Genomic DNA, 19115 nt, shown 5'->3' with positions numbered 1-19115 from the left:
CACTGAGAGGATGGGAGGTAGCCACTGACAACGGTGAAACCCTTGCTTAAGCTTGCCATGGAAAGGAGTAGGAAGGATTGGATGAAGACAGTAGGAAAGCAGAGAGACGGAAGGGAAGGCATCTTCATACACTTATCTGAAGTTCCTACCAATGAATTACATAAGTATCTCTATCTTTATCCTTATGCTTTATTCGTTTATCACCATACCCATTTGAGTTTGCCTGACTAAGATTTACAAGGTGACCATAGCTTGCTTCATACCAACAATTTCTGTGGGATCGACCCTTACTCGCGTAAGGTTTATTACTTGGACGACCCAGTACACTTGCTTGTTAGTTGTGCGAAGTTGTGTTTATGCCATGGTATTGAACACCAAGTTTTTGGATTCATTACCGGGGATTATTTGATTTGTGAAAAGTATTGATCACAATTTCGTCCACCATGGATCTATACACATGAGAAAGACAATTGAAGAGGCTCAAGAGCTCACTGATACAGTTGCTAGAAATCAGCATCTGTACTTAAGTAGTGAGTCCTCCCTAAAAGAAGAGGCTAAAGCAGTATCCACTGAACTTAGTCCTCAAGAACAAGTTGTTGAACTCAATCAGCAATTACTTATTATAACAAAACAGCTAGCAGAATTTAAAGAGATGCTCCAAGACACTAAAAATGCTAACAAGAATATGGAAGCACAATTGAATCAGACAAGACAGCAGCTATCTAAACAGATAACAGAAGAATGCCAAGCTGTTCAATTAAGGAGTGGGAAGACATTAAATGTATCAACTCAAGGCAGCAGAAAACCAAGAAAGGAACAAAAGACAGAGGATAACCAACTGAGGATAGTAAGAGCCCAGAGAGGAATGATTCTGGTGCTCAAACGTTAGAAAAGGGTGGCAATCTGGCGTTAAACGCCCATGCAGCCCCCAATTCTAGCGTTCAAACGCCACTAAGGGATCAGGCACCTGCAAGTGCTGATAACAACCCCTTTAGGTAGGTTTCTCCAACCACTTCTGTAGGAAGTAACCTACAGCAACTAAGGTTGAAGAATATAAAGCCAAGATGCCTTATCCTCAGAAACTCCGCCAAGCAGAACAGGATAAACAATTTGCCCGCTTTGTAGACTATCTCAGGACTCTTGAAATAAAGATTCCGCTTGCAGAGGCACTTGAGCAAATACCCTCTTATGCTAAGTTCACGAAAGAGATCTTAAGTCATAAGAAGGATTGGAGAGAAACTGAAGAAGTTTTTCTCACTGAAGAATGAAGTGCAGTCATTCTGGAAAGCTTACCAGAGAATCTTAAAAATCCCGAAAGCTTTATGATACCATGCACATTAAAGGATGCTTGTACCAAGACAGCTCTGTGTGATCTTGGGGCAAGTATCAACCTAATACCTGCATCCACTATCAAAAAGCTTGGTTTGACTGACGAAGTTAAACCAACCCGGATATGCCTCCAACTTGCTGATGGCTCCATTAAAATCCCATCAGGCATAATTGAGGACATGATTATCAAGATTAGGCCATTTGCCTTTCCTACGGACTTTGTAGTGCTAGAAATGGAGGAGCACAAGAGTGCAACTCTCATTCTAGGAAGACCTTTCCTAGCAACTGGACGAACCCTCATTGACGTCCAAAAGGGGGAGATAACCCTGAGAGTCAATGAGGATGAGTTTAAGTTAAATGCTGTCAAAGTTATGCAGTATTTAGACACACCAAAAGACTGCCTGAGCGCTGATATTATTGACTCCCTGGTGGAAAAGATCAATATAACTAAGAGTCTCGAATCAGAGCTAGAGGACATTTTTAAAGATGTTCAGCCTGATCTAGAGGAACCAGAGAGAACAGAAGAACCTCTGAAAACTCCTCATGAAGAGGATAAGCCTCCTAAACCCGAGCTCAAACCACTACCACCATCCCTAAAATATGCATTTCTGGGAGAAGATGACACTTTTCCCGTGATCATAAGCTCTGCTTTAAAGCCACATAAAGAGAAAGCACTAATTCAGGTGCTAAGGACACACAAGACAGCTCTTGGGTGGTCCATAAGTGATCTTAAGGGCATTAGCCCAGCAAGATGCATGCACAAGATCCTATTAGATGATGATGCTAAGCTAGTGGTTCAACCACAGAGGCGGCTAAATCCATCCATGAAGGAGGTGGTGCAGAAAGAGGTCACTAAGTTACTTGAGGCTGGGATTATTTATCCTATTTCTGATAGCCCCTGGGTGAGCCCTGTCCAAGTTGTCCCCAAGAAGGGAGGCATGACAGTGATTCATAATGAAAAGAATGAACTGGTTCCTACAAGAATAGTTACAGGGTGGCGTATGTGTATTGACTACAGAAGGCTTAATACAGCCACCAAGAATGATCATTTTCCTTTAACATTCATAGACCAGATGCTAGAGAGACTAGCAGGCCATGAATACTACTGCTTTTTAGATGGCTATTCAGGTTACAACCAAATTAAATATAGATCCTCAGGACCAAGAGAAAATAGTATTCACATGTCCATCTGGAGTATTTGCCTACAAGAGGATGCCATTTGGCCTGTGTAATGCACCTGCAACCTTTCAGAGGTGCATGCTATCTATTTTCTCTGACATGGTAGAAAAATTTCTGGAAGTCTTCATGGATGACTTCTCATTACTTGGAGACTCATTCAGCTCCTGTCTTGACCATCTAGCACTTGTTCTAAAAAGGTGCCAAGAGACTAACCTGGTTTTGAACTGGGAGAAATGTCACTTTATGGTGACTGAAGGAATTGTCCTTGGGTACAAGATTTCGAACAAGGGAATAGAGGTGGATCAAGCTAAGGTAGAGGTAATTGAAAAATTACCACCACCCGCCAATGTCAAGGGAATCCGAAGCTTTCTGGGGCATGCAGGATTTTATAGGAGGTTTATAAAGGATTTTTCAAAAATTGCAAAACCTCTAAGCAATCTACTAGCTGCTGACACGCCATTTGTCTTTAACACAGAGTGTCTGCAGATATTTAAAACTCTGAAAGCTAAGCTGGTCACAGCACCAGTCATTTCTACACCAGACTGGACATTACCATTCGAACTAATGTGTGATGCCAGTGACCATGCCATTGGTGCAGTATTGGGACAAAGGCATAACAAGCTTCTGCACGTCATTTACTATGCTAGCCATGTTCTGAATGACACACAGAAGAATTACACAACCATAGAAAGAGAGTTACTTGCAGTGGTTTATGCCATTGACAAGTTCAGATCTTATTTAGTGGGATCAAAAGTAATTGTGTACGCTAACCATGCTGCTCTAAAATATCTCCTCACAAAGCAGGATTCAAAACCCAGACTCATAAGATAGGTGTTGCTTCTGTAAGAATTTGATTTAGAAATAAGAGACAGAAAAGGGACAGAGAACCAAGTAGCTGATCACCTGTCCCGAATAGAACCAGTAGCAGGAGCGTCCCTCCCTCCTACTGAGATCTCTGAAACCTTTCCAGATGAGCAACTCTTTGCCATTCAGGAAGTACCGTGGTTTGCAGACATTGCAAACTATAAATCTGTAAGATTCATACCCAAGGAGTACACTAAGCAGCAAATGAAAAAATTGATTTCTGATGTAAAGTATTACTTGTGGGATGAACCATATCTCTTTAAGAGGTGCGCAGATAGAATGTTCTGTAGATGTGTGCCTAGAGAAGAGGCACAAAAGATCCTATGGCACTGCCATAGATCACAGTATTGAAGAAATTTTGGAGGTGAGCAAACAGCCACCAAGGTTCTCCAATGTGGCTTCTACTGGCCTACTGATGAGCAGATAATTTATATGCTTTTTGGCATTGTTTTTAGATAGTTTTTAGTAGGATCTAGCTACTTTTTAGTATATTTTTATTAGTTTTTTAAGCAAAATTCACATTTCTATACTTCACTATGAGTTTGTGTGTGTGTTTTTTTTTTGTGATTTCAGGTATTTTCTGGCTGAAATTGAGGGACCTGAGTAAGAATCTGATTCAGAGGCTGAAAAAGGACTGCTGATGCCGTTGGATTCTGACCACCCTGCACTCGAAATGGATTTTTTGGAGCTAAAGAAACCCAAATGGCGCGCTCTCAATTGCGTTGGAAAGCAGACATCCTGGGTTTTCCAGCAATATATAATAGTTCATACTTTGCTCGAGTTTTGATGACGCAAACTGGCGTTCAAACGCCAACTTCCTGCCCTATTATGGCGTTAAACGCCAGAAACAGGATAGAAGCTGTAGTTAAACGCCCAAACTGGCATAAAAGCTGGCTTTTAACTCCAAGAAAATTCTCTACACATGAAATCTTCAATGCTTAGCCCAAGCACACACCAAGTGGGCCTAGAAGTGGATTTCTGCATTATTTACTTATTTTTGTAAACTCTAGTAACTAGTCTAGTATAAATAGGACCTTTTACTATTGTATTAGGGATCTTTGATCAGTTTTATGCTATCTTAGACTTTTATAGGGGATGGCCATTTGGCCATGCCTGGACCTCCATCACTTATGTATTTTCAACGGTGGAGTTTCTACACCCCATAGATTAAGGTGTGGAGCTCTGCTGTTCCTCGAGTATTAACGCAAAGTACTATTGTTCTTCTATTCAATTCAAGCTTATTCTTATTCTAAGATATTCACTCGCACTTCAACCTGATGAATGTGATGATCCGTGACACTCATCACCATTCTCACTCATGAACGCGTGCCTGACAACCACTTCTGTTCTATCTACAATCGCTTGACTATATATCTCTTGGGTTTCTAATCAACGACTCACATCGACTCCCCTCTGACAATGGGGCATCTAAATCTGAGATTAGAATCTTTGTGGTATAGGCTAGAAACATTTGGCAACATTCCTGAGATCTAGAAAGTCTAAACCTTGTCTGTGGTATTCTGAGTAGGATCTGGGAAGGGATGACTGTGACGAGCTTCAAACTCGTGACTGTGGGGTGTAGTGACAGATGCAAAAGGATCATTAGATCTTATTCCAACACGATCGAGAACCGATAGATGATTAGCCATGCGGTAGCTGTGCCTCGTATTTTTCATCCGAGATGAGAAATCCAACAGTTGATTATCCATACAGAAACCGTAGATGACCATTTTCACTAAGAGGACGGGAGGTAGCCATTGACAATGGTGATCCCCAACATACAGCTTGCCATGGAAAGGAGTATGAATGATTAAATGAAGACAGTAAGAAAGCAGAGATTCAGAAGGAATAACGCATCTCCATACGCTTATCTGAAATTCCCACCAATGAATTACATAAGTATCTCTATCTTTTTTTTATGTTTATTTATCTTTTAATTATCAAAACTTCATAACCATTTGAATCCGCCTGACTGAGATTTACAAGATGACCATAGCTTGCTTCAAGCCGACAATCTTCGTGGGATTGACCCTTACTCACGTAAGGTATTACTTGGACGACCCAGTGCACTTGCTGGTTAGCTGTGCGAAGTTGTGAAAAGACGTGTGAATCATGGTATTGCGCACCAAGTTTTTGGAGCCATGCCAAGGGATAACAATTTCGTGCACCACCTACCTTCTATAGAGACTCTTGAAAGTTTGTACGTAACTATGACAGTTACCAGAGAGCTGGTAATCTGCCTCACAATTACGCCATGACTCAGCAAGGGATCTTAGAGATTAAGTTATTTGATGTATGGGGTATTGACTTCATGGGGCCTTTCCCACCATCATACTCAAACACTTATATTCTGGTGGCAGTAGATTATATATCTAAATGGGTAGAGGCAATTGTAACACCCACTAATAATACTAAGACAGTGATGAAGTTCCTCCAGAAGCATATCTTCAGCAGGTTCGGTGTCCCTAGGATACTAATCAGTGATGGAGGCACTCATTTCTGCAATAAACAGCTTGACTCTGCTCTGGTCCGATATGGAATTAACCATAAACTGGCCACTCCATATCATCCACAGACAAATGGGCAGGCTGAAATCTCAAATAGAGAACTAAAATGAATCCTGGAATGGACTGTAAGTACCCGTAGAAAGGAGTGGGCAAGAGGTTTGGATGATGCTCTGTGGGCATACAGAACCGCATTCAAGACTCCTATAGGGACCTCTCCATACCAGTTGGTGTATGAAAAAGCCTGTCAACTGCCAGTGAAACTGGAACACAAGGCCTACTGGGCAACCAGGTTCCTAAACCTTGATGCTAAGGTAGCTGGAGAGAAAAGATTACTCCAGTTGAATGAGCTGGAAAAGTTCAGACTCAATGCTTTCGAAAATGTTAAAATTTACAAGGAGAAAGTAAAAAGGTGGCATGACAAGAAGCTGTCATCTAGAGTCTTTGAGGCAGGACAGAAGGTTCTGCTGTTTAACTCTAGGCTCAGATTGTTCCTTGGGAAATTGAAATCCCCGTGGAAGGGACCATATGTGATTACAAATGTGTCACCATATGGTTATGTAGAGCTTCAAGATATTGATTCTAACAAAAGGTTCATTGTTAATGGACAGAGAATCAAACATTATCTTGAAGGCAATGTTGAGCAAGAGTGCTCAAAACTGAGACTAAATTAAAAACTCAGTAAAAGTCCAGCTAAAGACAGTAAAGAGGCGCTTATTGGGAGGCAACCCAATCTTATTTATCTATGTTAATTACTTTTTCATTTCATTTTCCATTGCTAGTTTATGTTTTCTTTAGGTTGATGATCATGTGGAGACACAAAAATAGCTACAGAATTAAAGCGGAATCAAAAATAGCATCAAAAATAGCACACCCTAGAGGACAAGCTTACTGGTGTTTAAACGCAAATAAGGATAGTGGAATGGGCATTTAACGCCCATGCAGGCAGCATTCTGGGCGTTAAACGCCAAAATGGGCAGCATTTTGGGCGTTAAACGCCAAAATGGGTAGCATTCTGGGCGTTTAACGCCAGAAATGGCAGCATTCTAGGCGTTCAGAAAAACGCCCAGTAAAGAAGGATTCCTGGCGTTTAACTCCAGCCAGGATATCTGGCTGGGCGTTAAACGACCAAAGAGGCAGTCAAGTGGGCGTTAAACGCTAGAATAGATAGTATTTTGGGCGTTTAACGCCAGGATGACACAAGGGAGGTAATTTTGTTTTCAATTCGATTTTTTTCAATTTTTCATGTTTTAATTCACAATTTTTTGCATCAAACATATTTTAAACGTTCATCTTTCAATTTCTATTTCAAAAATTCATAATCTTTCCAATTCTTTTTTTATTCTTTTCAATTCTTTTCAAATTCCATCCAAAACATTTTCAAAACTTACATATCTTTTCAAATCTTTTTCAACTCTTTTAAATTTTTCTAGTATACAGTAATAAGTTTTCAAAATTAATTGCATCATTCTTCTACTCCCTTCTATCTTATTTTGCTCGAGGACGAGCAAAGCTTTTAAGTTTGGTGTGGAAAAGCTCAGCTTTTTGCTTTCCATAACCACTAAATGGTACCTAAGGTCGGAGGAACCTCTAGGAGGAGGAGCAACAAAGGCAAGGAAAAGGAAGAAGAATCCACCATCACTAAGGTGGACCCGTTCCTTAATCTCTTTATTTATTTTCTTTTCTGTTTTTGGTTTTTATGCTTTATATTTTGCCTATGTTTATGTCTTCACTACATGATCATTAGTGTCTAGTGTCTATGTCTTAAAGCTATGAATGTCCATGACTCTTTCACCTTTCTTAAATGAAAAATGTTTTTATTTGCAAAAGAACAAGAAGTACATGAATTTCGAATTCTATCTTGAAAATAGTTTAATTATTTTGATGTGGTGGCAATACTTTTTGTTTTCTGAATGATGCTTGAACAATGCATATTTTTTATAGTGGAGTTTATGAATGTTAAAATTGTTGGCTCTTGAAAGAATAATGAAAAAGGAGACATGTTATTGATAATCTAAAAAATGATAAAATTGATTCTTGATGCAAGAAAAAATAGTGAAAAAAATGAAAAAAAATGTGGCAAAAAATAAAAGAAAAAGATAGAAAAAGAAAAAAAAAACAAGCAGAAAAAGCCAGTAACCCTTTAAACTAAAAGGCAAGGGTAAAAAGGATCTAAGGCTTTGAGCATTAATGGATAGGAGGGCCCAAAGGAATACAATCCTGGCCTAAGCGGCTAAACCAAGCTTTCCCTAACCATGTGCTTATGGCGTGAAGGTGTCAAGCGAAAAGTTTGAGACTGAGCGGTTAAAGTCGTGGTCCAAAGCAAAAAAAGTGTGCTTAAGAGCTCTCGACACCTCTAACTGGGGACTCTAGCAAAGCTGAGTCACAATCTGAAAAGGTTCACCCAGTTATGTGTCTCTGGCATTTATGTATCCGGTGGTAATACTGGAAAACAAAATGCTTAGGGTCACGGCCAAGACTCATTAAGTAGCTGTGTTCAAGAATCAACATACTGAACTAGGAGAATCAATAACACTATCTGAATTCTGAGTTCCTATGGATGCCAATCATTCTGAACTTCATAGGATAAAGTGAGATGCCAAAACTATTCAGAAGCAAAAAGTCACTAGTCCCGCTCATCTAATTAAAACCAATCTTCATTGATGTTTTTGGAATTTATTGTATATTCTCTTCTTTTTATCCTATTTTATTTTTAGTTGCTTGGGGACAAGCAACAATTTAAGTTTGGTGTTGTGATGAGCGGATAATTTATACCCTTTTTGGCATTGTTTTTAGGTAGTTTTTAGTATATTTTAGTTACTTTTCATTATATTTTTATTAGTTTTAATTCAAAAATTACATTTCTGGGTTTTACTATGAGTTTGTGTATTTTTTTGTAATTTCAGGAATTTTCTGGCTAAAATTGAAGAACCTGAGCAAAAATCTGATTCAGAGGCTGAGAAATGACTACAGATGCTGTTGGATTCTAACCCTCCTGCACTCGAAAATAGATTTTTTGGAGCTACAGAAGCCCAATTGGCACGCTCTAAATTGCGTTGGAAAGTAGACATCCTGGACTTTCCAGAAATATATAATAGTCTATACTTTGCCCGAGATTTATTGGCCCAAACTGGAGTTAAAATCCAGCCAAAAACTTTCTGGAGTAAAACGCCAGAACTGGCATACTTTTCGGCGTTAAAAGCCTATTTTGGCTCCCAGGGTGGCGTTTAACTCCAATATGAGGCATATGCACGTGGAAGCTTGAAAGATCAGCCCAAACACTCACCAAGTGGGCCCTAGAAGTGGAATTCTGCACCATCTACACCTAGTTACTCATTTTCTGTAACCCTAAGTTACTAGTTTAGTATAAAAACTACTTTTAGAGATTCATTTAGCAACTCATGAAATTTTTATACTTCATATTGTATCTATGACGGCATGAGTCTCTAAACCCCATAGCTGGGGGTGAGGAGCTCTGCTGTGTCTCAATGGATTAATGCAATTACTACTGTTTTCTATTCAATCACGCTTGATTATATTCTAAGATACTCACTCGTACTTCAATCTAGAGAAGGTGATGATCCGTGACACTCATCATTATTCTCAATTCTATGAACGCATGCCTGACAACCACTCCCGTTCTATCTTAGCTCAACGTAGTCATTGGGTGATAGCTTGAGTGCGTATCTTTTGGGTTTCTGATTCACGGACCGAGTCTATGAGATCAGAACCTTCGTGGTAGAGGCTAGAACCAATTGACAGCATTCTTGAGATCCGAAAAGTATAAACCTTTTCTGTGGTATTCCGAGTAGGATCTGGAAGGGGATGACTGTGACGAGTTTCAAACTTGCGAATGTTGGGCGCAGTGACAGTGTGCAAAAGGATAAGGGTCCTATTCCGACGTTAGCGAGAACTGACAGATGATTAGTCGTGCGGTAGCTGTACCCAGTATTTTTCATCCGAGACAAGCAATCTGACAGTTGATTAGCTGTGCAAAAACCGTACCTGGTATTTTTCATCCGAGAGGATCATACAGCTTGCCATTGAAGGAGCCATGCGTGTTTGGAGAAGAAGACAGTAGGAAAGTAGAGATTCAGATGACAAAGCATCTCCGGAACCCCAACCTGTTCCTCATTATTGAATCACAAGTATTATTTATTTCATGTTATTTACCTTTCATAAACAAAATTATTTTTATCATTAATCTCCTGACTAAGATTTACAAGGTAATCATAGCTTGCTTTAAGCCGACAATCTCCGTGGGATCGACCCTTACTCACGTAAGGTATTACTTGGATGACCCAGTGCACTTGCTGATTAGTTGTGCGAAGTTGTGAAAAGTGTGAATCACAATTTTATGCACCAGAGTATAAGGAGTTGGATTGATGAATTTGAAATATTTTTGTTAAGTTTATGATTTATGGTGAATTTTTGAACTGCGGTGGTAAAATCTAATTTTTTTGTAGAATGCTCAACACAATAGCAACTTGTTTCCTCTACTGGAAATTCTCCAATTTGAATTTTGAAATGAAACTAATTATAAATGAAACTCTAGTCCTATTACTTTAATTTCATAAAATTCAGATTTGTTAGAGTTGTGGTTTTAAAGATATGAATTTTTGAAATAAGATGTATTATGCAGTAAAAATCAGGTTCAGTTTTCTAAGTCTGTAAATTTGAGACTTTATAATCTTTGATTCTGGATGGATATTGAGGTGCAACCAATTGGTAGTGAAAGTTGAGTATGTTTATCATGTATGATTTAAATTTCAGGGTTTTTCATATTTTAATAAGTAAGTTATGGGACTTGGAAGAGGTTATGTTTAATGATTTTTAAAACAGAATTCTACAGAGAATTACCTAAGTTCCAACCTATATAACTCCTTCATTAAAAATGGTATTGACCTGAAACCAATTGGAAAAGAAATCTAAATAAGTTAAGTTGAACCATATTAATTTTGAAGGCCATTGGATTTAATTTTGAAGGCCATTAAGGGAGGGGGGATGTTGGATTGGGTTTCTTGAGGGGTAAATTATTGCAAAAAGGGATATATGGGAGTTTATGAGGGGAGAGTTAAAGGATGGAATATAAGTTTGACAGTGTATTAGATTTTCTGTTGGTGCAACATAGATTGAGATTGGGAAAGTACAAGAGAGATTTGTATTCTTTGCAAAAGGAAGGAGCAAACTTGCAAGCCGTGTGGAGCTCTGATGGCAAATTAATCGCCATTCTTGTAAGTTCTTTAGAATGTTGATATGTGAATAGTAAATTAGTGAGCATTTTAAAAACATTTTGATTATACATATTTGATTAAGTGGTAATAAGTAATCTTTCATATTTGTTGATGATTATGAAATGTGGCTTACAACCTTTGGAGGATGCATGCAAATGAAAAATGAAGCTGTCAATTGGGATTCATATTATCTGATTGTTAGTAGGCTATATTGTAAAATAAAAGATGTTGCTTGCTCAGTCTATTCTAGATCTAGAAAGCTTGTTGGATTAGCCTTTGTATCTAAAATAAGAACAGTTAAAACCTTTATGGTTACTTGTTTGTTCATGTCTATATCAAGTACTAGTGAGATATCATATGTTCAATTTCATCTAGGGTCTTTGTTTTATTTCTAAATTCAAAGTCCTAGTAACTTGTGCCTTGAAATTACTACATTATGCTTTAGTTATAAACATTTTGTTGAATCCAAATGCCTGTCTATTAATCTTGTTTTATTCTGGATAAGTGATAATATGGTGTTTATGTTCTTAATATAATTCATTTTTCCCTCTTTATTTTGCAGACATCTTGTTATATCTTGTTTCTAATTTTTGTTTCGATTTTTTTCATTTACAAGAGTGCTAAAATGGTGATAACATGCTACCTAAAGGACTCAAGAATATTTTGATTCATAAAGACACTAATCTATGTTAGACTTTTAACTTTTGGTTGAACTCGTGTAAAAAATATAACTTGTAGAACTAATAAATGTAGACACTAATATTATTTTGTTTTGAAACTATTTTAGTTAAATGAAGCATGTTTGAATTATCTATGTTTTTACATATTATATAAATGTCGACTTACTCGGTAAAGTAGTTAATATATTAGTTAATTAAAAAAATAATTTGGTAAATTATGCATGCAATTTGTATAAAAAAATGTTACGAAATAAATATTGTGCTTTTGTAACTAAAGAAAAAAAAGTTATAAAATCAAGTTATATTTTGTAACAAAATTTTATGATAGGAAAAAATATTTTGTCACCAAAAATATTTTGAAGATCAAAATTTGTTATCACTTTTGTAACGAATTTCGATTTTTGTATCAAAAAAATTTGTTACAAAATATTACTTTGAATTGTAACAGTTTCATTTTTTTGTTACAAAAACTTTTTGTAACGAAACATACTGCAACGACCCCTTTTTTTTGTTACAAATTCCTTTTGTTTCAAAATTCTGGTTTTTTGTAACAATTTTTTTTATTACAAATATTACTTTTTCTTGTAGTCAACCCTTAAAAATTCATACTTTTTAAATCTTAATATAGAGTTAGACTACGAGGCTATTAGAAATTTGTATTTTTTACACAAAAATGCATTCTTGATTTTTTTTTTTAGAATTGTTGCTTGAGTTAATATTTTTCATTTTAGTGCTATTTTATAACTCTATGCTGCTTCAATTTTATGTCTTGGTGGGTAGGATAAATATTTTTAGGAGTAGTGGTATAAATTCATATCATTTATAGAATCTGATAAGTTGAAAAAAAATTTAGAAGCATATTAGGAACCATTTTAAAATACAACCTCTTTATTTTTTAAATGGTATATTAAAAATAGACTATATTTTATACCTTTAAATAACAGTGGAGTATTTATTCAAACATCGTTTCACAACATTTAGGAATAAAGAATAGAAGAGAAAACAAAAAAATAAAAATAAAAATAAAAATAAAAGATAAACCAAAAACCAACATCTTTTATAGAAGTTAGGATTCGGATTAAAAGGTAGTAGTTGAGAGTTGAAGTTGGGTAAAAGAAGAATTGCACTTATCTCTATATTTCTTTCTTTCGTCTTAGAAAATAACAAGTTTGATGAGAGATTTCAGAATGACAACTTATATTTCTATTTTTTTCTTTATTTTATCTTTATTTTTCTTTCTCTTATTCTTCAATTAGTAGATAAATAAAATCAAATGCCGAAATAGTAATTCAAATCTTTATTAGTATTGAAAAATGACAACTTATATTTTTGTAAAATAATTTTTTTCTCTAATAAATAAATTATTTTAACGCTATAAGTGAAAGAATTTTTTTATATATACATAAATTATATTGGTTATGGTTCTTATTCCTGTTTTTCTTCTAAACTGTGTTGTTTATATTTTTAAATTGTATTTGTCGTCGTATAATTTATGAAGTTGAACAAAATACAATGTACTGTAAGGCAAGATCTCTATAGCCAATTCTAAGAAGTGCTCATCAAATGATATGTTGACATTTAAAGTAAATATTTTAAAAAGCAAGAATAGAAAAAAAATAAGTATGAACTTGATCCTAATTTAAAAAGTTTCTGCAAATTATGAGAAATTAAGAAAGAATACTTATATATTTTGAGTAGTGATAGAGTAAATAAATTTTTTACCTTTAATTAAAAATTGAACAACAAAAATAATTTTACTAATATAAAAAATATCAATCCAAGAAAATTAAAAAAAAAAAGTCGAAACAAAAAATAGAAATTTTCAACTCGTGTGTCATATGAGTCTTCTGCTAGTATAAGTATATATATATTGTCTTAACACCAGTTCTTTATTGAAAAATGAGTTTAATATCACAAAATTTGCACATAAAATTTAAAAGCATTAAAAAAAGTCTAGAATTATCAAATTGATCACTCACCTTAGGATTTTATTATTTAAATTAAAAATATATAATATTTACCGATTTAAATAAACGTATAAGTATTTACTAAAATACGTTTTGGGTCACATCTCAGATGCAATGGGGTAAATCACACTAAAAGTGTATCTCGGATGCACTGCTACTATGTTATGATACGCCACGTGCCAGTCATATATCGGATGCACTTGAGATATAAACAAAACTAGATCTCGGATACAGTACATCTAAGATATGGCTTAATAAGCCTAAACCCACTGCATCCGAGATATGCACATTTTTGTTGATCAAGGGCATTGCATTCGAGATACGGTCTGGGCAGTATATAAACCCACAGCATCTGAGAACAGCGTGGATTGGCTTCATTTTTTTCAAACTTTTGAGATTCTACACGTGTGGTTTTGTAAATCTTCACGAGCTATGGCACCCTGAGCATATGTCCGCACAGGAGATATTAATAGACTGACGCCGAGCTTTATACATGGAGGGCTGCCGTCCCTATCGTCTACTTTCACTTTGTCGAGTTCCATAACATCGACAAGGTGAAGAGGCAGGTAGGGGGACAGCAGCACAGGCCCGCAAACCCAGTGAATGTTGATGAGTATATCTTCAGGACGACCAGGGGAGATAACATCTGGTGGCCGGACCAGCATCGGTACTGGTACGATCTATTCAGAGGCCGCTACCAGCCTCAGCACTTGGTTACCATCGACGGTCATTTGGATCTTTGCCCGACACAGGAGTACATCACCTGGTGACAGCAGGCCTGCAGAGTCCGACATCTTTTCGGCGATGACATCCTGTCAGATCCTAGAGCAGCAGCCCCGCTGGCTGATATCCTCCTACAATCCCTTGTCACAGAAATGACATATAGTTACAGCATGATGCCCAGATCGGAGGCGACGGGCCAAGAGGCGATCTCGTGATGATGTCTGGAGACCAGCGCGGCAGGCACGTGGTTCGCGCGCCTGTAGGGATGGTGGAGATCCTCATGATGGAGACTAGCAGTTGTCAGACAAGGAGGCTAAGTACGCCCGACAGGAGGAGGTACATGAGGATGTCATTCCCGATGCACATCCAGAGCATCCTTCCGACGCATTTTTTGCTGTCCATGAGGCTAACGTTGTTGCGAGGCTTATGTTGGGTACCTCAGCCGCTGCTCACCACCCGACTGATGACAGAGCTTGGGAGCAGCTCCAGTTCGACATTGTATCCGATGATATGATAGACATCGATGACATGTTCCAGATCATTGGGGCACCTAGTGATGCGATGGATGCCTTAGCCAGTCGTTATCGCCACAGGAGAGACGACACCGATATTCCTGGGACGTCGAGCGGTGTTTCCATCCGGCATGGGACAGCTCCTCCAGGGCACTATCAAACTCCTCCTCCACCACCGCACCAATCAAGTTCTACTCCGTCACCCCACTATCAAACTCCATCCCTGATTCCCTGCCACTGCCGACTCCACCGTCCAGTACTGTCTGGAGATCACCTCCTACGCCTCCTCCCATGATTGTATCAACTCCTCCTCCGCCACCATACCAGCGTCCACCGCCCACTTTCAGCCAGCCAGTTGTTCGTACTCATCCATACCGTCTTCCTAGGGTGTCCCGTCCTCGTGGATGTGGGACTGGACACTATTTGAATCCTGCCGCTGGACGGCGTTAGTTACCATTATTGCTATATGTATTTTGCTTATTACTTATGTTTATAGACTTCCGTCACATGTATGACTCTTTTTTAATGCATCCAAATGTATAACTCGACTTGTTTATCTATGTGAATATATATTTTTTTTAAAAACAATATTGTAACGTTTATAAATAAAAAGTGTCATACACACAATTTAAAGTTGACTCTAATATTCAATTTCCTAAGTGCCACTGATCCACAAATGAAAGAGTTATAAACTTATAATTATAAAGAAGAATTAACAAAAATATACAAGAATTTTTATATTATAAATTCATATATATTTTAATATTTTAATGAGTCTATGTTACTATGTACATGCCAATGCCAAATTCTGTTAGACTAAATCTTGATATCCTAATATTTCAAATGTACTATTTTCTGTCGCAAAATTTTTCAAAACTGGAATAAGACATTTAAAATTTTTCAACCGTTAGAGAGCCAATTCAGATTTCTGCATTACTGAACCAAAATATGAAAATAATCATTTCCCCTTATTTATTTGTTCCCCTATTCCTTCTTACGAAATTTGAATAAAGGGAGGAAGGAAACTAGATCGAAGGAAAGCGGGGGGTAAAGCTCGTTACGAAACAAATGAATGAGGATAAGTAACCGTTTGGCGCTCCCTCTGACCAATCAAACTCACTTCGCCGCCTTCCGACAAACACTCGGCCATAATCACCACGGTGGCCTCGACTTTGCCGCCTATGGCGCCGCCATACAGCGTTGTGCCGACCGCCGCCTCCTCCGCCAGGGCAAGCAGCTCCACGCGCGCTTCTTCCTGTTCTCCATCACACCCAATAACTTCCTCGGCTCAAAGCTTGTTACGTTCTATGCCAAATGCAACCTCATGCACCATGCACGCAAGGTGTTCGACGAAATACCGAGCAAGAACTCCTTCTCCTGGAACGCAATGCTCATGGGCTACTCATTCAACGGCATGTTCCATAAAACGCTAGACCTCTTTTACACCTTTTCTTTTACCCACACCATGTGCATTGATAATTTCACCATATCGTGCGTTTCGAAGGCACTTTCTTCGTTGTTTTGTAGCTCAAATTCGGCTAAAGAAGTTCACTGCTTTGTTATTAGAGGCGGTTTGGACAGAGATGTTTTTGTTATGAATGCTTTGGTTACGTGTTACTCGAGGTGTGATCAGGTTGTACTTGCACGGAAGGTGTTTGACGGAATGCCGGAGAGAGATACTGTGTCGTGGAACTCAATGATTTCGGGGTACTCGCAAGGAGGGTTCTACGAAGAGTGTAAGAGGCTGTATTTGGAGATGTTGGGTGTGCCGGATGTAGCTACGGTTGCGAGTGTGATGCAGGCTTGTGGACAGTCTGGGGATCTTGTGTTTGGAATGGAGGTTCACCAAATGGTGAATGACAGTGGAATGGAGATGGACATGTTGCTTTGCAATGCTGTGATTGCCATGTATGCTAAATGCGGTAGTTTGGATTATGCTCAAGAACTGTTTGATGAAATGAGTGAGAAGGATGAGGTTACTTATGGCTCAATGATTTCAGGGTACATGGTTTATGGGTTTGTTGATAAAGCCATGGCTGTTTTCAGAGAAATGGCAAGGCCTGCATTGAGTAATTGGAATGCTGTGATTTCAGGTATGGTTCAGAATAACCAGTATTGCTGTTAGAAGAAGTTATGTTCAAAATATATATGTTGCAACTGCAATTATTGATACTTATGGAAAGCTAGGGTATATCCATGGGGCACAGAAGCTTTTTGATCAATCACAAAGCAGGAACTTAATAATTTGGACCGCAGTTATAACGGCTTATGCTGCTCATGGAGATGCTAGTTTGGCGCTTGGCCTCTATGCTCGGATGCTAGATGAAGGAATTAAGCCTGATCCAGTTACTATAACTGCAGTATTGACAGCTTGTGATCATTCTGGATTAGTAAATGAAGCTTGGGATATCTTCAATTCAATGCCATCAAATTGTGGAATTCAGCCATTGATGGAACAATATGCATGTATGGTGAGTGTTCTTAGTCGAGCTGGGAAGCTCTCAGAGGCAGATGAGTTCATCTCCAAAATGGCAATTGAGCCAAGTGCTAAAGTCTGGGGTGCTTTGTTACATGGGGCTTCTGTTTATGGTGACGTAGAAATGGGCAAGTTTGTGTGTGATCATTTGTTTGAGATTGAACCTGAAAATACTGGAAATTACATAATTATGGCAAATCTATATTCACGTTATGGGAGATGGGAAGAAGCTGATAATGTCAGGGAAAAACTGAAAGGAATCGGGTTACAGAAGATCCGTGGAAGTAGCTGGATTGAAACAAGTAGAGGGCTAATAAGCTTCATTGCCAAGGATGTATCAAATGAAAGATCTGATGAGATCTATGCATTGCTGGAAGGATTGCTTGGTTTGATGAGGGACGAAGGATATGCTCTGCGAGATGAGTTAGATTCTGAGAGACTTCTTTTGGTTAACAATTAAGTCTTAATTTATGGTGAAATAGATTAGTGCAGAAACTAAACAATACTTGTCTACCCAGAAAAAAAGTAATGCTTTCCTGGATTCTCTAGATGAGGATTTACTCTCCTTTCTATGAATTGTTAGTAGAAAATTTATGGCTGCTGAGTACTTCCTGTACACCTCACACCTGAGAAGACAAACAGAGGTTAAAATGCTAGAATCACTGAGCACCAGCATAGCACCTATTTAATCTTGCTATTTGGTGTACAAAGAGGTTAAAGGTCTTATCTTTGATTCATATATTCATAGTTCTTCACTTAATATTTAACATTTTTTGTTAATAACTAGAGTCAGGTATTTCAAGTTGATAGATTGCTCAGAGACAGAGTCAAGTAGAATACGCAGAATTTTTTTTTCCCCTTTTCTTTTGTACCAAGTTTAGACCTGAGGTAAAATCTTGCCGCAATTTAAGATCAGACATACAAATTCGAGAGATTTTCTTTTGGTATTACAAGTTCGAGAGATTTATTGGGTACAGAAAGTAATTGGGCTTCAATGTTAGTTTGCAGAGAATCCTGAGAAGATTTATTGGTTACTGTAAAACCCATTGATCCAACATGAATGCTTAGTTCGAAATTGTGTGTGGAAAGATGAGACGGGGACCTAACATTTAGCAAAAAGGGCGGCGCTTTCTGTTGAGAAGGGCTCCACATATGGGACCCACTTTTTTTAGGGGATCGCCAAATTGGTCAGATGATACTTCGGGATGCACAGTGCATTGCTTTCGACAAAGCCAGTTGTAACTTAATGATGGATCATGGAAGCATAATTGTTTCATTATCTCTAATACTATTATTATTATTATTATTATTATTATTATTATTATTATTATTATTATTATTATTATTATTATTATTATTATCATTATCAGAGAAAAGGAAAAATCGTCCTGACTTTTCGATTCACAAACATTTAAGTTTATGAAAATTTAAAAATATATTTAAGTCTTTTTGATCTTTTAAAAATCTGGATATATCGATTTCTAAATTTAATTTGTCTAATTTTAAAAATACGTAAAAAAATTTTCTCACGTGTGTACTTGTATTAACCATGTTAATACAACGAAAGTCACGTTTGATTTTTGCATTGAATCTAACAAATCTAATTTAACCTAAGAGATCAATATGTCTAAATTTTAAAAATTTAAA

The 19115-nt window shown here is 37.5% G+C and overlaps 1 protein-coding gene across 1 annotated transcript; it reads left to right on the top strand.

Moving 5' to 3' along the window:
• Positions 1-15852: 15852 nt before the first annotated feature.
• On the top strand, positions 15853-18780 carry LOC107474184 (pentatricopeptide repeat-containing protein At2g37310). Its single transcript, XM_016093788.3, is given in 2 exon segments — positions 15853-17107; positions 17109-18780. Coding segments are annotated over 2 exon segments (1863 nt in total). The 5' UTR covers positions 15853-16064; the 3' UTR covers positions 17929-18780.
• Positions 18781-19115: the final 335 nt, after the last annotated feature.

This window comes from Arachis duranensis, chromosome 2 (assembly GCF_000817695.3).
Source record: "Arachis duranensis cultivar V14167 chromosome 2, aradu.V14167.gnm2.J7QH, whole genome shotgun sequence".
NCBI lineage: Eukaryota > Viridiplantae > Streptophyta > Magnoliopsida > Fabales > Fabaceae > Arachis > Arachis duranensis.
Note: the sequence above shows the minus strand (reverse complement) of the source record. Positions and strands in the feature narration are given on the sequence as shown.